The 19,393-nt window shown below is 43.2% G+C and overlaps 4 protein-coding genes across 4 annotated transcripts in view; 2 read left to right on the top strand and 2 right to left on the bottom strand.

Moving 5' to 3' along the window:
- magixb (MAGI family member, X-linked b) overlaps positions 1 to 900 on the bottom strand; it is a gene marked incomplete at its 3' end in the record, with an annotated part of 35,540 nt that extends 34,640 nt beyond the window's left edge. The window contains exon 1 of the mRNA XM_084479866.1: positions 463 to 900. Coding sequence (XP_084335992.1) covers positions 463 to 521 — 59 coding nt within the window. The 5' untranslated portion in view covers positions 522 to 900. The remainder of the gene's footprint in view (positions 1 to 462) is intronic.
- Positions 901 to 8,707: 7,807 nt separating this feature from the next.
- Positions 8,708 to 13,789, top strand: gpkow (G patch domain and KOW motifs; the record flags this gene model as incomplete). Its single annotated transcript, XM_084480063.1, has 11 exons — positions 8,708 to 8,889; positions 9,149 to 9,318; positions 9,421 to 9,560; positions 10,716 to 10,822; positions 11,084 to 11,288; positions 11,785 to 11,917; positions 12,437 to 12,614; positions 12,882 to 13,002; positions 13,170 to 13,239; positions 13,334 to 13,419; positions 13,514 to 13,789. The coding sequence occupies 11 exons, from the start codon at positions 8,708 to 8,710 to the stop codon at positions 13,640 to 13,642; spliced, it is 1,521 nt and encodes a 506-aa protein (XP_084336189.1). The 3' UTR covers positions 13,643 to 13,789.
- Positions 13,790 to 13,833: 44 nt separating this feature from the next.
- Positions 13,834 to 16,318, bottom strand: pqbp1 (polyglutamine binding protein 1). Its single transcript, XM_084480064.1, has 7 exons — positions 15,683 to 16,318; positions 15,262 to 15,329; positions 15,060 to 15,171; positions 14,771 to 14,871; positions 14,496 to 14,681; positions 14,329 to 14,386; positions 13,834 to 14,240 (listed from the first exon to the last, which is right to left on the bottom strand). The coding sequence occupies exons 2-7, from the start codon at positions 15,326 to 15,328 to the stop codon at positions 14,084 to 14,086; spliced, it is 681 nt and encodes a 226-aa protein (XP_084336190.1). The 5' UTR covers position 15,329; positions 15,683 to 16,318; the 3' UTR covers positions 13,834 to 14,083.
- On the top strand, positions 15,784 to 18,332 carry timm17b (translocase of inner mitochondrial membrane 17 homolog B (yeast)). The gene is made up of 6 exons (XM_084480065.1): positions 15,784 to 15,821; positions 16,227 to 16,326; positions 16,464 to 16,527; positions 16,671 to 16,799; positions 16,910 to 17,020; positions 17,280 to 18,332. Exons 1-6 carry the CDS (start codon positions 15,796 to 15,798, stop codon positions 17,345 to 17,347), a joined length of 498 nt encoding a protein of 165 aa, XP_084336191.1. The 5' UTR covers positions 15,784 to 15,795; the 3' UTR covers positions 17,348 to 18,332.
- Positions 18,333 to 19,393: the final 1,061 nt, after the last annotated feature.

Below are 19,393 nucleotides of genomic sequence, written 5' to 3' on the forward strand. Positions count from 1 at the left end.
GAGAGAGAGAGACAAAGAGAGCAAGAGCGAGAGAGAGAGAGAGAGCGAGAGACAAAGAGAGAGAGAGAGACAAAGAGAGAGAGGGAGGGCGTAAGGCAATGAAAACATAGGGAGACAGGAGGCTGGGAGGAAGGGTCTGGGTCAGATATAGAGGCGCCACATTGCCTGAGGTTAGCGATGGAGTCATGCGTTTAACCTTGCAGGAATCAAGGGCAGGCGACGTGAGTCAGAGAGTGGGAGCAGCGCAGCCCGTTGTCTCAACACACAACCCTCAAAACCACAACACCAGAACAACAAACCAGAGCAAGTGAAAAGGAACATTAATCGTCTCGTGTCAGAAAGATTTTTCAAAGCCTTTCAAAAATACGTTTAAGCGGAGGAAACTAGAGCTAGGAAATGTTGAAGTGCCTTTTAACACCGGCATGTTCCAACCTGAGATTACGCTGATCCCTTTATCTCTACCTGGCTGTGCGGAGTCCCAGTTCTCTGTGCTCCCACTGTGAAGCCTTCTGCGCCAACATAGTCGACCTGCTTCCAAAAGCCAGCTGACCTCACACACACACACACACACACACACACACACACACACACACACACACACAACACAACACCAACAACACCAAACAAAATGGCAGAACACAAACAAACAAAGTACTTAAATTCATGTTCTCCTTTAATCCAAACAATATTTCCACCAGGCCTTGATCTCACATGACAGGATTTACAAAAAGACTTTCAATCTTCCTGGTATTTTCGACCAGATGCTTATAATGCTAAAAATAAAATAAATCAACCGGTGGCCTGCGACGGTATTCACGTGACCCCTTCAGTTCAGCTCACGTTTGCACCGGCCCTGTTGTGTTGCCAGCACTTCCCGTCCGGTTGCGTTTGCAGCAGAGAAGTTTGTAATAATGTGTGGCTGCTTGTGTTGACCTCCTGTGTGTGACGGTTTAATGAGCCACAGCCTGTCACACCGGCTGGACCCTCCTGTCCTCCACCACCACCACCACCACCACCACCTCGCCCCCATCCCTCTGTTGTTGAGTCAACAAACCAGCCGCCCCCGCCCTGTCCCCCCCCCCACCCCCACCCCCCCCCACCCCCCCCCCCTCCCCCCGCACTGTATTCACAACACCAGCGCCACGCGCCGCCCGGCTGGCTCTGTGTGTTCAGTGGGAACGAAGGGCTCGCTGTTATCATCATGAACCGTGTTCATGTGTCAGGTAGAGGAGGGGATTCAGCCGGTTGGTGGGAAAACGTTTGCAGCGGATGTGGCGTAACTGGATGGACTGGTCGTGGGTTTGGCGTGCTGGGCAACGCTGTTTTTCTGCCTGGTGCTCTGAACTTGGCGGCCCTCACCGCAGCATTAAGGGGAGGCATCAGCATTAGCATGCATCACGTGTGCAGACATTTGACAGCGTTCCAGCGGCTTTTGATGTGGACCGACTTATATTCAACATGGTTTGGAAGCAGTGTCTCGTGCATCCACTTGGCGTTGCTGGTTACACGGCTTCTCCTTGGCATGGAAAGAAACAACAAATGTTGAGTCTGTGTTCAGCGCGCCAGCTAGAATTAGAATGAACACCTCTGGCTGCACATCTGTAAACATGATTCGGACCAGGCTCATGAAGTCCACGTCAGGCTAAGACCATGACCATGACTGAAGCTCCCGTTTCAAATGTGAAGGGGAAACAACCACACCAAGCAGAAATGAATTGCACCTGTCAGAGGAACACAATACACTGATACAAGGATATCCAAGCCTATATAATGAAGAAGATACTATCGAAACATTGACCTTTCGTCCAGAGAAGAGCTGACCGATACATATCCTGTTTCACAGATTTCCTTCTCTCCAGCGATCTGCCCTGGCTTTCCTTTGTGATTCAGGCTTAACAGTGTAACTTCAAACCATAGCATTCTGTGAAGGGCAATAGCTATGGGTCCGGTGGCTATACTTAAAGCTTAGCTATGTATATAGCAGTACATAGATTAATTACTGTTTTCTTCATTTACTTAAGACTTTCCAAGATGTGCTGTATATTTCGATGTGAATTCATTCATTTGTGTGTCTCACTATTCATTTATAAAAGGAAAAAAAGGCAAGCACCAATCCTGATATGAAAATAAACTAATAAATGATGATACGACTTTTAAGCATTATACTAATAAAATCTCACAATGAATGAACAAATGTAAACAAGTGCTAACCCTGACAAGAGGCCTAAAGCAACTCCAACTAATTTGAAGGAAGCAGATAAATACCTTCACGATACAACCAACAACATTTGCAGCTAACCCCAACTGCTGGACACCTTTATGGGCCAGATGCTTTCCCATAAGTAGGATGCATACTCAGTAAGTTGCACACTCAGGCGCTGCAGCCTGAGAGAGTCAGGCTCCACCAGGGAATAGTGCATTGACATTGGCTAGGAGAGCATCCTTGAGCATAGGCAAAACACAGAAATAAATATGAAGGTTAATTGAATTCCAGAGGATCGAGGCTCCTATAGGGTTGGAGGGAGGAGAAGAAGTGAGGTTTAGGAGGTCCATCTGGAATCAGGACGACGGGGACTGCATTGGCTGAGCTGAACTTTTCCATTCAAAATATAATAACATGGGCACCATAACACAATTGGTTTCTGCGATCCCCATATTCCTTTAATCCATTCACAATACACTCAGAGCCGGCTCCCCGAATCTGGAAGAAGCTTTTGTGATGAAATCAGCCGACTGTCAAGTCTAGTTATTCTCTTGGGGTTCCTGGTGTCAATCTGGATTCGTCCACATCTAATGTTACTCTGATCTAAAGCTGACATGATCAACTATGACCACAGCAAACTTAATCCCAACTTCTATGCAGAAAGAAAAGCTCCCTTTTTATTAAACACAATGGAAAGCTCTTTCCATTTATGTGATAAAATAAAGAGTCTCTGTCTTAACATGGTATTACATAATCAACTGCCATTTCATAGAAAAACCAATCAATATGAATAACCACGATAAAAAAAAGCTATGCAATATATGTGCAGATGTGATGTAATATAATTTGAGATTACTCCTGGGCCCTTTAGTCCAGCAATTACACACACACACACACACACACACACACACACACACACACACACACACACACACACACACACACACACACACACACACACACACACACACACACACACACACACACACACAAAACAGATGTACATGTCTACAGTCTCTTTTCTCTAATTAATTGGAATATCATAATTAAAATGAGCAATTAATTTAGCATAACATTATTGGATAGACAGGCATTTCTTATTTTGTGCACAAGCACTTAGGATTCAGGACACAGAGTCTGCCATTTTCAAAAGTGAAATTCAGTGGATATTGATGCACTTGTTTTGTCAGCCAGTGTGTGACTGGCATGGATAACAACCTGCTGTTCTGTCTGCCCTCAAACATTAGCACTAAATGAATATCTTACATGAAACTAATGTGGATCTCAAGTTATTCACTGTGAGCGATATTGGTAATGTGAGACATGAATGAAAGCTTTTTATGTGCAAGAAACTCATCACATAAAATACCTGGGTATCCATAGTTTACATTCCGTAATAACATACGATTATATCGAGTATACTAAGGGTCACTGGTCACTAGTGTTAGAGTATCTCTATCTTGAAGTGTCAAAGTACTTGACCAGTGGAGATAGCCTCCATTGAACCCCACAGCCAACTCATTGAAGAGAAACAAATAAGCTCCTCTCTTAACTTGAACCTGCATTGGGTGAACACTTGCACTGACCTCCCATGGTTCGTGTTGGAGTGCAGCCAAGTTAAGCATCTTCATTTACAGTGACTGAAATTCATTGTAACTAATCCAATACACTTTTTTTTTGAGAGAGAGAGACAAGAGATGCAAATGAGCGTTCTCGGAGTACCACCGTAATCAGCATCTTCCCCCTGACCTCCGCCGTTGAATATTTACAAAAAGCAGTTGGACGCTCATGGGGGTGGGGGTGGGGGGGGTGGTCACTTGCATATCTAGGGCACAAGTGTGCTCAACGTAAACAGAGAGCAGTGGTAGATTTAAAAATAAAAGATGAAATGCTTATGGAATGAAAACACACACACACACACACACACACACACTTCCTTAGCTGCACACAAATGCATATTTCATGCACACTACACAGCAATAATAAATTGTATTGCCATTTCTTGTTTTCATATTTGTCGCTGTGGTTCTGAACATATTAGCATACCCAACGTGACATTAAGTGGGTGCGTAAAATATGGTCGAAGATTGAAGAAGGCTAGCCCACCCCCTGAATAGTCACTCTTCTTCTACAGTAGCGAACAGCGAGCACATGTTGTACATAACAGTACACACGCGCAGAGCAGCGGGCTTTAAGCTCACGTGTGGCAGTGTTCTATACCCCAGTTCCTGTGAGGAGGATCCACCCAACAGGTCTTCTGTCTCTCTATCTCTCTCTCTCTCTCCCTCTCTCACCTGGAGTGTCAGGAGGCATTACAGCCCTGGCTGAGCTCAGAGAGGAGCTCTTGTGTAACACACAGCCATGCTTTAATTCAACAGAGGGACGACACGTTGAGCTTCTTAACAAAGATGTTAGATACGGGAGGATGACACAGGGAAACACGGGAGGGGAGAGGAGGGTCGGCTAATCAGACGACCCAACAGAAAGCCCATCAGTCATCACAGAAAGAGCTGGAGACATAGGGAGAAGTCCAACCAACAGAGGGGGTTTTGGGGGTGAAGGTATCGCTGAGGAATCTATTATTCATGATGAAGTAGAGGTTGTACATTGGCTCACAATAGCATGAAAGCATTTTTGCAAGGTCACAGGACCATAACCCGAGCAAGACATGGTTGTTTGAGAGTGTGTGCGCGTGGTTGTGTACATGAATGCCTGCATGTGTGTACGCATGCATATGTGTATGTGCATGCTTGAACGTGTACTGTATGTGTGTGTTTGTGTATGCAAGCAACTGCATATGTTTGTGTGTGAATGTGTGTGTGTGTGTGTGTGTGTGTGTGAGAGAGAGCATATGTCTGTGGGTGTGTACATGCACCTGCATGTGTGTGCGTGCGCGCGTGCATGCGTGTGTGTGTGTGTGTGTGTGTGTGTGTGTGTGCTGGAGGTGGTGTAAGTGAGAGATACTGCTGATTCAGGGGGAATGGCTGAAGGTGACCCTGGCTCCCTCACAGAGCCTGTCTCACCACCTGATATTGATCCGTGTTGTCCCGCTCTGATCTGACTCTGGGACGCCTCACACACCTTCAAGGCCTCCCTGACACGCCAAAAAAAGATGTCACCGAGAGGTTGTTAGTTCACACGGGATTATTGATTTGTTGTCGATTATTTTCCCCCTGGATGCTTCGGTCTAACTGCCGAACGCAGCCTTGGCCAAATTGAATTGAAGGATGCGCAGGAAATCATCATCACACCCCCCGATGGTCGCAGTGGCATCGGGTCCAGTATGGGCAGAGAGAGGGCGAGGGAGAGAGAGAGAGGGAGAGAGAGAGAGGGAGAGAGATAGAGAGAGCTAGAGGGAGAGAGGGAGAGGGGAGAGGGAGGGAGAGAGAGACAGAGAGAGAGAGAGAGAGAGAGAGAGAGAGAGAGAGAGAGAGAGAGGGAGGGAGAGAGGGAGAGGGAGAGAGAGAAAGCGTAAGAGAGATAGGGAGCAAGAGAGGGAGCGAGAAAGCGAGACAGAGGAAGCAAGAGAGAGAGAGAACTAGTAGAGTAGAGTAGTGGCGGAGACAACGGAAATGATGGCGGCTAGGTGCAAAGGTTCGGTCCACAGATGGGGAGAAGAAGTGTGCCTGCACGTCTCTGCCTCGTCAAGGGTAAACTGCTGATCCCCCCCTCACCACCACCCCTCACCACCAGCACCACCACCACCACCACCAGCACCCCCGCCAGCCCTGTGCCCACCCCTTCACTCTCTCAGCCAGCCTCCTTCTGTGTTCAAACCACACCTTAAAACGCCAGCCTGAATATGCATGAACGTGAAGGACACGTGAAGAGGTGCATAATCAGACAATCAACAGCTCCGGCATGGCGCGCGTTAATGCCACGAGAGTAGAAAAAAAAGCGTGGCTGGCTTCATCTCTGCCGCTCATTAGGAGATAAAGTGGATTAATGTTAATACGTGGACGCGCGTTTCCACTCACAGCTGGTTCAAATTTAGGTTGAGGAGCGGGATCAAAAGAGGACAAATGGAGAGAATGAGACCCGAAAGGCTTAGTTTATAATCACAGTCCAGAGTGAGTACTGGGCACACCAATTATACCCAGCCCCGTGGTCGGGGGGCTGGCCAGACGGTGCAGCAGTTGTGTGTGTGTGTGTGTGTGTGTGTGTGTGTGTGTGTGTGTGTGTGTGTGTGTGTGTGTGTGTGTGTGTGTGTGTGTGATTGTGTTTGTGTGTGTGTGTGCATATTATTTTGTGGACAGTCTGAAGGCAGAGGTCTCCCTCTCCACACGTGCCATGTGTCTCTCCTTCGCTGTCACTTAATTAATGATTTATAATAACAGTACATAACCTTGACACGCTCCCAAACCACAGAGCGGTCTGCTGGACGGGTTCAGGGTCGCACGTCAATCACGTCCGAATAGGGACACACCCAACAATAACACTGGTGGGCAGACACACACACACACACACACACACACGCATGCGGCCACACGTGTGTGAACCAACACAACAGCTGCACTTCCCCCTGTCCACACCACACGCACACGCACTGCACATGCACATGCACCCACCCACCAACACAAACACACACACACACACACACAATCAAATACACGCACACACACACAAACACATGTGCATGTGCCCAAGCAAACACACACACACACACACACACACACACACACACACACACACACACACACACACACACACACACACACACACACACAAACACATACACGCACCTGCAAATTACAATGACATTTTTGCAAGTCACTTAAATTTACGCAACATAATTTCTTCGATACTATGAAACGAGTGCAATGCATTATGCATGTGCATTTGTTTACAGAAAATATCACGTAGATATGCAATAGCCTAGAAATTCCGGTGCTATAATTTCAAAAATATCTTAAAAGCACAATAAAGAATCTTAAATGTTTATTTAAAAAATTCTAAATAAGCTTACTCTAACACTGACCGTCAAAGCAGCCCAAAAGGGCTGATGCATAAAAGTTGAAAAAAAATAAGTACACTCCTATGCGTGAATGCACCCCTATACGTGTGACCAACCATCATCACAAACCAACATTCTCCCCTGTATCTCTCTATCCCATGTTACTCGCCAAGGTTACACAAAACAACACAGTCTCAAATGTCTTGTATAAAGGCAAAATACTGACCTGCCTTGTCGTTGACATACACACATTCTTTTCAAGCAATTCAGCCTTTCGAAGAGGATCCGTTTAAACGCGTCTATATACATTGACCCGGGTGTAATGACAGGACGAGTAAATGCAAGTGATTATATGAACAAACGAAGCTATGATCATTGAGACTGATATTTCCAGCACGGAGAAAGTCAGGCGCGATGTGCCCGCTAGTGGGATAACGTGGACACTAGTGAAGGATGCTCTGAGCATCAGACCCGTGGTGGTCTGGAGAGGGAGAAAAAAAACTGTCGTGCAGATCTGACAGCGTTAGCTCTATAAATCGCAGGCGGACGAATCGCTGTAAGCAATACAACAAAGTGGATATCCGTAGGCACACGTCAGAAGTGCAGTGCATGCATGTTTTGGTGTTCGTTTACTTGTTAACACCTTCTGCAAATTCAGTTAGAATGACACTGTGCTATTGCATGTTACAATTGCTCACCTGCATGTCTGCTCTTCTCCTCGACAAGATATCCCACTTTCTTCTAAGCAAATGTTGCAGTTCATTTAGCAGACACCCGGAACACGTGTCAATATGTAATGTAGATTAATTTATCAAGCAAATGATTTTGTCGCTAAAAAAAAAAAGAGGATTTAACCAGTTAGAGAACTACTGCAGACACAATGACGTGATGGTCAGTTTGTTGTAGATAAGGAATCAGGGCTGGCTATACCGTCCAGAACGTATGGACGGACTGTGATCTCGTTCCCCTAAGGCACTTTAGTAACAAAGCAACATTATTATGGCTAATGATGGGCTAATGGGAAGTTTGGATGCATGTAGGGGAGGGAATGAAGAGTTAAAAGTACCGCCCCTATTTTGCAGTTTACCTGAGCATCACTTTTTGCACGGCGCAAATCTTAGAACAGGTAGACCTGAACATGTAGGCCTATACCACCACCTCCGTGGAAATTACGATACTCGTAATCTACGCAACATACTTAATATTTGTTATACCAAAAAACACGTGTTATATTATTATAGCACATATTTTTGTCTGCAAAACTTATATTTTCATATGAACTTGGTGTAGATGTGCTCAATGTTTATTCGACTATCGTTCCTCGTAGTCCTATATGATTAAATTAAGACATCAAAAATAGTCGTATCTCTATATCAAAGCTTTTATACTGTTCTAGTAAAGGTTTTCTGTGGTTCTGTGGGATGGGATAGGATCACGCAATGCAATGGGAGTTGTAGTGATAATTTACTTAGAAGCTATGAAAAGATGAACATGGAAAACTACAACTACCACAATGCATTTCGCCTACATCTGTCGGTCCCTAAACAACCATGGCGTCGCACGGAGATGCTACCGATCTACCCAAGTCTGGGGATTCTGAAGGGGAGAAAAAATCAGCTTTTTCTTTTGGATTTTCTAAAACGGTTAACAAATTTAAACCGAGTAACGACAATAAAATCACGAAAGAGGAGACGGATTATTTGACCGGAATCGATGGAAGAGAACTGCTAAGGTGAGCAACACAGGCTAGCGCTAGCTAACTGCGTGACAAATGTATCTTGAAATTTATCTTCTGCATTATTATACTTTGATCTCTTTGTCAACCAGCAAGTGTAATGAATATTACTTTTCATGATTGTCTTACACAACTATAATTCATACATATAAAGACGCTGATGCTTTGTAACGTCAGTGTGGGTAATCGCAATAGAGTCAACATCGTTTCTTGTTTGCTTCTTATTTTTAAAGCACTGCGTTGTCTGTGTTTTCAGTACAAAGCCAGTTAATAAGCCGAAGGAGATCATCATCCCCCTCATCCAAAAGAACCGCTGGTGTGACCGAGTGGACAAAGCAAACAGAGACGACAAAAATGAAGCCAAGCCACATGTCCCTCTTGAAGATGGCTCTGTTGAATCTCAGGCTGTCAAAGAACTCATTGAAGGTTTGTGGAGGAGGGACAAGTTATTACATTACAAGTTGGTATATTGAAGTAAGTAAAGGTATAAGAAAACATGCTAATACTTTTTTTATGTCGTTATTTTAGACTCCGCAAGGCAGCAAGAGAAGTGGCAGAATGGAGCTCAGCCCGACCTTAACCTCTCCATCCCTCTGCTGATGCAAAACCAGGTCCCACAAGGTTTTGAGGATGGCGACAAAGTCAAAGTTGATCTGCGACCTGAATCCGTAAGTATATGGAGTGGGAACTTGTATGGAGGGTTTTCATTGTATGGCTACAAACCCTGCATTCTCTATAAGCTTCTATCAGCTATTTTTGCTCACCCACTTCGTTTTTGAATACATTTTCGTTAATTCATATGGTTCTCATGCATTCTATAGCAATGACCAGTAGTCTAACACATGCATGGGAACCTCAATCATCAATTATGCACGATTGAATCAAAACAAAGTGGGTGTGACCACAAATCGCTGACTTCAGCTTTAACAGCTTTTAATCTTGGCAAACATAAAAGTAAACAAAATACACTCTGTACCTAGACTACTTCAAGCTGATCAATTTTTTAATATACTAGAAAATGAAGGCTTGCTCGGTACTAGGCATGCAATCATTTTGTTATGGTTCAAAAGAGAACGTTTATTTGGGGATTCAAAGCAGCAAGCTTAGATGTCAGTCTATTCTAGCTTGTGGCAACTATTTTTAGTTCAAGTGATAATAAGTATAATTAGAAACCAACAATGGTTTAAGGCAGTTCAGAGAGTAGGTGTTTGCAGACTGGGCATTGTTCCACCTATTATTTAAGAATATGAAACTTCTGTCAATGCAGATGTTTCCTAACCAGAACAACTACCGTTCTCTCTTTTGTTGACACGTGTGTACGGAGAACTTATAAATGAATGCTCGGATACAAGTGTTTTTCCAGGAGTTTATTTCTGTAAAAAAGGGAAAGCCCTCCTGAGTCCGTCTCCTCCTTACTCCCGTCACTCATAACAGACGGGGCCCTTGGCAGTTTGACAGCGGGGCAATGGGGTCGGGTGCCCTGGGCTCATTTAGTGCATCCCTCCTGCAGAACTGTTCTCCGCAGTAGAGTCGGGAGTTGAGCAAGCGCCACAGTCGGGGTGCAGGCTGCCACGTCTGCCTGGTGACTCTTAGTCAGCTCGTGCCGAGGCTGGCTGACTGGAGCCAAGGGGTCAGGAACGACCAGCATCAGCTGTTTCTTTCGCTGTCACTCGGCACACAACACAAACAGAAATGTTTTATGGAGCAGAAGTGGAAAATTACATTTGCATCTTATTTTGGCAAAAGACTTGGTGGAATGACGGCGGCTCTTGTTGATTTGTGTTGTGAATCATGTAGAACATTATTGATCTTGTATTTGTCAGTCCACAGACGCAGATTATGAAAGCGTTCCTGTTGAAGCCTATGGTCTGGCTATGTTGAAGGGAATGGGATGGAACCAAGATGAAGGAATCGGGCGCACGTTTAAACAGTCAGTACTATTCCTATCCATCTTCCAAAATGTACCATTGTTGCTGTTATGAACAGCATTATACATTTTGAAAACCATAGGCCAGTACTCCATACATAAAAAAATGCCTTTGTCTGCACTTTCAACTGTGCACATTTCCAAGTGAAATAAAAAATATCTTTAATCTCGCCCGATGTTAGTTATGCATTCACTACTAAGACTGCATTCATCAAGCTCCCTGTTTATTGATTGAATCCACCTCTCCCCCGTAAATCCATGCAGAAACGTGAAACCTATTGAGCACCAGCTTCGACCGAAAGGGTTAGGCCTTGGGGCCGATCGTTCGGCGATAAGGGACCTGGAGCCCAAGGGGCGTCAACGCAAACCCAAGCCAGGAGACGAGCCAGGGAAGGAGGAGAACTTGGTCCTGGGGCCTGGGGGCTGTGTGTTGGTGGAGTCCGGGGCACACAAAGAGCTCTACGGCAAGGTACTGCCAATATTATCTATTATAAAAATTGTATTGCCACTTTTCTTGAACCGCTATGTTGTGTAGAGTCAGCACTTTACAGTCAGGCATCTGGTGTGGTGACAGAAAGGGAGAAGGCACCATTTAAATGATTCACTTAAAAGGAGGGTGGCCTCCTCAAACTAAAGCTGAAGCAATCCTGTTAAGTGCTTGGAACGCACCAGGTTGACCATCAACCCCTACATAAAAGGAGGCCATATACAATATTGGAATTCCCCAGAGACAATACCAACCCGCCTTTTTCTTGTCCAATGGAGTCACAGCTGTTGGTATGCATGCATCGCAGGGTCTGATCGGAGCTGTTTTTTACGCTCACATTTTACGCTTCACTCAGAACTGCTCTCATGCTCTATGTTTACTTTCCTGCTGAAGTACAGCAGACCGGTGCCTGTTAGCTCATGGCTCAGATCCTTTGACCTGCATGCTTCTTAATGTATTGGTTGAACATGCTTTGCAGATAGAAGGGGTCGATCCTGACAACGCTCGCGTGGTGGTCAAGCTGGCCATCGGCGGGCAGACTGTCACCATCAGTCAATACGGAATCAAACTGGTGGACCGCAAAGAATACGAAAGAAACAGCAAGGACCTCAGTGAGTACTATTTGATATTGTGTGACACGATTTACTGAATTTAGTTTAATTTAATGAAGAACACTCATTAGGAAGGAATTACTTCAGGTATATTATAATAAGATATCTTATTATCTTATCATAAGATATCTTATTATCTTATAATATAAAACGTCACCATTAGTTGTGATTATTTTGCATGAGAAGTCTGTTAACTTGATACAGTCTTGCAAACATTTCATACGACTGTACAATGTTAACTGTCATTGGAATAGTGGTGTGTTGGTGTGTGTTGGTATTATATTCCTAGCCATACCTGAACTTTAAATTACCTTGCACTATCTGGTTGGATTCTTACTACATTTTGCTGTATCGTTCTCTGCAATAAAGCTGAATCTAATCTGGCATACAAAATTAGCTTTTGACAGGGACGGCTTGCAGAGTAAATTTGCAGCATTTCTGCATTTATTTGAGCCATACACAACTCGGCAAGTTATTCTTCATTATCTTTGAAACTGAAAACTTTTAATTTCCCTCTAGGCCGTCTGGGTAAAGCCCACAAGGATAAGGAGAAAGAGAAGGAGAGGGAGAGCAAGAGAAAAGAGGATGATAAGAGGAGTAATGTTGACGAGGGGAGCAAACACAAATCTTCAGAAAGAGACCGGGACAGAGGAAAAGACGAGAGGAAAAGGAAACACAGAGATTCCAGTCCTGAGAGGTGACTGAACATGGATCCATGATGCTTTTCAGCTATTCAATATAACTTACCAAATGTGGTTGCATGTTTATCTTGTTTGAGGCTGTACAATACATTTTCTTACATTACATTACTTTATCATGCCTTGATAAAGTAATGTGTAAATAAATGATAACATATATAAGACATATTACATACTGCATTGACTTGGCATTACAATAAAGGTACCATATGTATTCCATTAGTAAGAGTAACTGAATTAACCCCATTAATGCTTTGGCCCCTCAGAGAAAAGCCTGCAGTAAAGGAGCCACGGAAATTGCCGGCTGTCCCCTGTTGGCTCCAGCGAGACCTCAAAGTGCGCTTTATAGACAAAGCGTTCAAAGGGGGCAGGTACTACAACTCAAAGGTACCCACAGAGCACAATGGCCTCTCGTAATCAAACTACCCTTCCCCGGTTAACCTTTCCTCATTCTTATTATGTTGCACCTGCACTGTTCTCTCATAATATTTATGAGATTTCAGAGGTTTTCTAGTCAACAATGTATTGACCCTATATATGGTGTTGTTTTTTAGATGCGTGTGGAGGATGTTGTGACACCGACTACCTGTATTTGTCGAACTGACGAAGGAAGACTGTTGGAAGGTTTGTCTGACTTGACTCTAAGTGACTCAACAGTAATGTGAGTAATGTGTAATGTGCCTTAGCGTGTTAACGAACCCCCTGTATGTCATTGTAGATGTGAAACAGTCCATGTTGGAGACCATTGTGCCAAAGAACGACTCTGAAGCAGTCATGGTGGTTCTCGGCAAACATCGAGGCCAGGTGAGTGGATGACATGAATCACTTTCATGATGGGTTCAAATTAAGCTTATGAGACAAGAGCAATTGTCTGAATATTCCTTTTGTCGTGTTTAAGGTTGGTCGCATTCTGCAGCGTGACAGGGACCGCAGCAAAGCGTTGGTCCAGCTCGATCGATACGAGGAGGAGGTCTTCAATCTGGACTATGACACAATCTGTCACTATATAGGGGCGGTGGACCACTGAGTCCTCCTCTCCTCCTCTGATCAGTGTTTACACTTCTCTACTCCAAGCCCAACCACAAATAAGTCAAATTTTATGTTGTAAAATGATGCATCTGGTGATAGTGTCTTAAACTATTTTACTTTTATAATAAAATGATGTTGAATTTCATTTGTAGAGATGTTTTATTATATGAAATTGCATTTAAAAAACAAAACAAATAATGAGCTGGTAACCAGACATTTCAATGTATTAACACATAAGGTAAACTACTGATGATGAACATTAAAGACTATATGCACATCTCATAAATCCTTATTTACAGTCCCCTATTCAAAAATGCTTTCCAAATCCCTGTATTCTATGAGTGTCCATATCTCAGAATAGAAGTATGGATTTCACACGGCAATAGAAACGAGTTCAGTGGCATCAGCCAAAAGGAGGTATGCGTTATGTATCAGAGGGTTACGGGGAATCCTTGGGCTGTTGGTTGGCTGCGTTGGCCCTCAGCACCGCCCCCGGGCTGGGGTAGGGCCGCTGCTGGAACAGAGGCCCCGCCGCCGTGACGTCTGCACCGGTCTTGGCCTCATTACGCTTGGGAAGGCCAGTCGACCAGTTGCCCCTGGAGAGGAGGAGAAAGGACGTGTGTTAAAAGTTTCTCTAAGTCTTAATGGGGTGGGCGGTGATTAAGGAGAGCAGTTGGCCCTTACTTTGGTGCATCAGAGTAAGCACTTGGATCCATTGGGTCCAGCTCATCATCCTTTCGCCCTGCAACAAGAGGCCAAACAAAACCATTGTTAGACCTCACTTCAAGACTAAATACATCATGCTAGTGACAGTTTTGATATAAATGTAACAGATCAGTAGATTGCATCACCTCTTTTGCCTTTGTTGTAGGGTGCAATGTCATCCCTCCTCGGCTTCCTTCTGTCTCGATCCCGGCCGTCGTCCCTCTCCCTCTCCCGCTCTCTCTCCCACTGTCGCTCTTGTGGTCGCTCTCGCTCTGGTTCTCTGTCAGGCTTCTCAAATGGCTTCTCCACTCTTTCCTCCGTCCCTAGATCTACTAAAATAAGAAGGTAAAATGGCCTTTAATTACAAAGAAGAAACTGAAGTCGTAGCTGCACATTTTACGATTGATTTTAATATGTCTACCTCTTAGTTTCTTGGCAGCTCTAGTAATGAGGGTAGTTGGGTCATTTGGGGATAACCAGGCAACCATATCCGTCTCTACATTCCAGTAATAAGGAAGTCCACTGTACAAAAACATGTAAATAGTCAAAGGATTAACGTAGGCCAGATCCCAACCTGAGAAACATGGCAGCCATAGGAAGAACAGAGTTATTCTGCTCTGACCCGATGCTTCAGAGAAACATCTACAGAACAACCAACAAACATACATACATTACGCTATCTGGACAGATATTTACCACGAGTGACTTACCATATAGGATCAAACACTTTGTACCAGTTTGGTGGCAAATTCTCTAGTCTGGTTGCCTCATAGTCTACGTTGTTGTCATCATAGTCCTCAGCAATGATCTCCTCATCTACATCTGAATTAGTTCAAGAAAGAAATGTGATTGGCAACATATGACTTGATATAGATGATATAGATACATGGATTATTCTTTTTAGAATGTTACCTTGTTCTGATGGTTTTACAATCCCTCTCTTGGCCAAGCGAGCCAGCAATGCTGGAGGCAGAGGCATCCTAAGATCAAATAGTGAATGGTAAACTCGGCTGAAAAGAATAAATGTTGCATCCACTCCAATAACACGAGTTGATTAATACATTTGGGGAATGGAAAAAACGAAATATACATATATATAATCGATTAGTGTAATCTAATACTGCGGATTGTACTTTAGATTTGGACAGCTCTGTTTATTTAGACAGATATTGTGAATGTAGTCATTTATACATTGAATTAAGAAATGTGCGGTTTGGTTTGAGACACAGTTCCCTCCCTAAATAGAAAGAATACAACTAATTGGATGCCACAATTGCTTATTCCCCCACCCCGAAGAAATGTTAACATGAACAAGAAATGATTTAAAGAATACCTTTTTTCTGTAAGATAGATCTTTAGTTTTGAAGGAAGTCGAGTAGAATGGACACACTGCTCGCCGAACGCATGACGCGTGTTGATGACGTCAAATCCCTGACGACAACAAACATGGAGGAGTATGCCCGTGAACCTTGGTGAAGTATAAACTAAACTTTCCCTTTACCGTTAATAGCTGAGAGGACATAGTCCGTCTCTGTGTTGAAGAACTATACAGTGCATTGCTTTGCATCTCAATCGCACATTTCTAATCCTATCTACAATATAGCAAATAAACTCATTCTAAAACTCAACAGTAGCCAGCTGACTCCCAGACAGCTTAGTAGTAGGAGGGTCAATGTTGGAGGTAAACAGCCTAGTGCCAAGAGGAGGGCACACCAACGACAATCTGTTTAACAATATAACCTGATTTATAACAACTGTATGACCTTCCATATCATTTTTGTAAACCATCAAAGTATGTATGTAGTATGTCTAGATTATCATCTGTGTTTTTTTATGGTTGATATTTTTACCCCTACACTCCTCTGCATCTGTTCCAGTCCCTGGAGGATAGTGGATGACTGTGGGGGTGCTTTCACCATGGGTGTAATCGGTGGAGGCGTATTCCAGGTTATTAAGGGCTTTCGCAATGCCCCTGTGGTAAGCGACATTATAACTTTCCCATTATCACCGGCCAGACATTACAGTACAATTGACAAACAGTACAACACACACACACAATTTATAAATGAGCTTGAATGTAACTTTTGTTTGTATTTACGTATGTATCTATTCAGGGTGTCCGACACAGACTGAAAGGGAGTGTGAGTGCTGTACGAACCCGAGCGCCACAGATTGGAGGTGAGCCGGAGGTCTTTGGTTTTGTCTGTGTGAAAACAATCTGTTTCTTTTTCCTCTCTTCATAATATGATATCAATAGTTGCAACTCAGTGCTTACCACAGATTGCTGATTCCGGCTGGTCCATCCATGGTGTGTTTTGCAGGGAGCTTTGCTGTGTGGGGTGGGCTGTTCTCCACTATTGACTGTGGTTTGGTACGTCTGAGAGGGAAAGAGGACCCCTGGAACTCCATCACGAGTGGGGCGATGACTGGGGCCGTCCTGGCAGCACGGAGTAAGTGCTGCCAGATGCAACCAGATACACATACAACAACAAGCACTCATGTTACTGCCCTACATTTAATAGGAGTAATAAGTTGAAGATGTTGTGTTTACTGTCTCCAGGTGGACCCTTTGCCATGCTGGGCTCTGCCATGATGGGAGGGATTTTGCTGGCTTTAATTGAAGGCTTTGGGATTCTGCTTACCAGATACACAGCACAGCAATTTCAAAACCGTAAGTTTGGTTTAACATTTGTAATTATACCTCGGGACAATCTTTAACAAGCAAGCATTTATTTTTCTCAAACCAATGTTGTATTACTTTTGGCCGGTCATAATGTTAAAGCAATTCATTAAGTGTGAGACTTGTTATTCAACCTAATTATTAATAATTGCTTTGGAAATATCTTTCACGTAGTCACAAAAATAACATTTTGGTGAGTATCAACCTCCAATTGGTCTACTTCACATTACTTTTCTTCTCCATCCCTCAGCGGGTCCTTTCACAGAAGATCCGGGCCAGTTGCCTCCGAAGGATGCAAGTCAGAAAGCAGGCTGGTAGAGGAAGGCCCTGTCAGTATGCAGGCAGCCAGGCCCCAGCACAGCCACAGTAAGTCAAACCACAAGCGGTTTTACAAAGAAGACTAGGAAGAGAGGCTGACTTCTCTCCTGCATAGTTGCACTTTAACTTATTTCCTCAGGGCTGAATGGTAATGTGGATTTTAGATGTTTATCTGTTATTTATTGCATTTTGCTGCTGTGGACCATTTAGCAACATCTGCATATTTTGTGATTATTGTAGTGCACTGAAGTATATATGGGTTTCTCTCTTTTTGACCAAAGAGATAGTTCATTTATTTATTTAAGTTATTGATATTGTTAGCTTTGTCAGTTACATCTAGGTATGTAAGCAAGGTACATTTATTTTATGATTTTATTATTACATTTAAAGTTTTGGCTATTATTAGTCAAGTCATTAAAGTGACAATCTCGAGATGTTCATACAAAGAAATGTCAGTTAAAGACAGCTTTTACAGCTTTTAATGCAGCTGGGGTTGAAACATGAATTTGGTCAAAAACTAAATTGACAATGATAATAATATTTAATATGATATGTTGAGTTTAAGATATACTATGTTTACTAAGCTTTTGTTTCAAAATACACGATGATCTGTACATTTTGACAATATGCAACCATGTAAATATATAATTTTTCATTCCCCTATCAAGCTGTGAAAATGTAACTTTTCAGAATTTGAACAATAGATTATTCAAATGTATGAATGTGCAATGCTGTAATTAACATTGATTGCATTTTACATTTATGTATTTCTATGAAAATGGATGCAGTTTATTTTTAACAAGAAAATGACTCACATTAACATATTTCGCACTTTTGAACTCATCTTAAACAGTAGGATACAATTGTAGCAGGTATATCGTTGTATAATGTACTGTGTAATGTAATGTAATGTAATGCACTTGTACAAAATAATGTCCTATATAGGCCTTTCTATATTCTCAATTGTAGTGCTCATTCAAACGTATTAAAGACACCAGCTTCAGTTGAACTTGATGCGTTGATTTTTTTTCATGTCTTCATTGAAGCAATTTTCAAGAGCTTAAAATGGCTTCAGCAGTCCAGTGAAAACCATGGATAGACACCTGCTGACCGAGAGACTAATGACCCATTTCAGAGCGAGCTGCGCCCCCTAGCGCCTCAGAACTGGTTTTACACCCCCAGGTGTTCGTAGTTGCTGTCCGAGGTTCTCAATCGTATTTTAAAACTTTTATAAAGGACTTCCCCATCGACACATAGCATTTCCAGATCAAATCTGGACATAATGCGATTTTATCTAACCGAAAGACCTGAAAGCACCGGTTTCCTGACCTGACCTCAGCACAACATGGACGATTCACACTGTCATCCTTTTTAAACGGCTCAATTAGTTTAATCCCGAGGGTTGACCACCGCGAATAAGGCAGCTTCTCCAGAGGAATACTTTTGTTTGCTGTCTTCTCCTGCGTGTTTAAACGTGACAGCTCAAATTTTAACTTGGAGTTATTTGCTAGAAACCTAAACTTTACTTTTATTTGAAGGTTTCATGTGTTAAGGTCGGGGGAATGGCTGTACCCAACCCCTCTGCTGAATGGGAGATGACTTGATACCCGGTGTGTGTGTGTGTATCGGCACTTTCTTTGCGAACTGCTCTTCTGTTATGTTTGTAATATTCAGTTATTTGGCTTATGGTGCATCGCATTTCCTTTGAAGAGTTCATGGTTGGATTTGAACTCGTAGTGTTGAACTACCGACATGGACGCGGGGAAAAAAGGTAGGATTCAAATTATTGATCTAAAGTTTTAGTAACTCTGATGGCTTACATGGAAAACCCAATCTTTTCAGTTAATAAGCTGCTTGCCAAGCAGCTACCCCTCCTAAATATCATATGATCGACTATTGATTAAACTGCGTAGGTAAACAAGTATTGTAGGTGACTGTAGGAAGCATTTGAAGCCATTTGGATTGACAGCTGTTAAAGTGTTTTGGATTTGATTATTAATACAAGCCTTGTTTGCTACACCTAGACCTACAATGTCAATTAAATAG

Source organism: Micromesistius poutassou (genome assembly GCF_964030765.1).
Source record: "Micromesistius poutassou genome assembly, chromosome: 15".
Taxonomy (NCBI): Eukaryota; Metazoa; Chordata; class Actinopteri; order Gadiformes; family Gadidae; genus Micromesistius; species Micromesistius poutassou.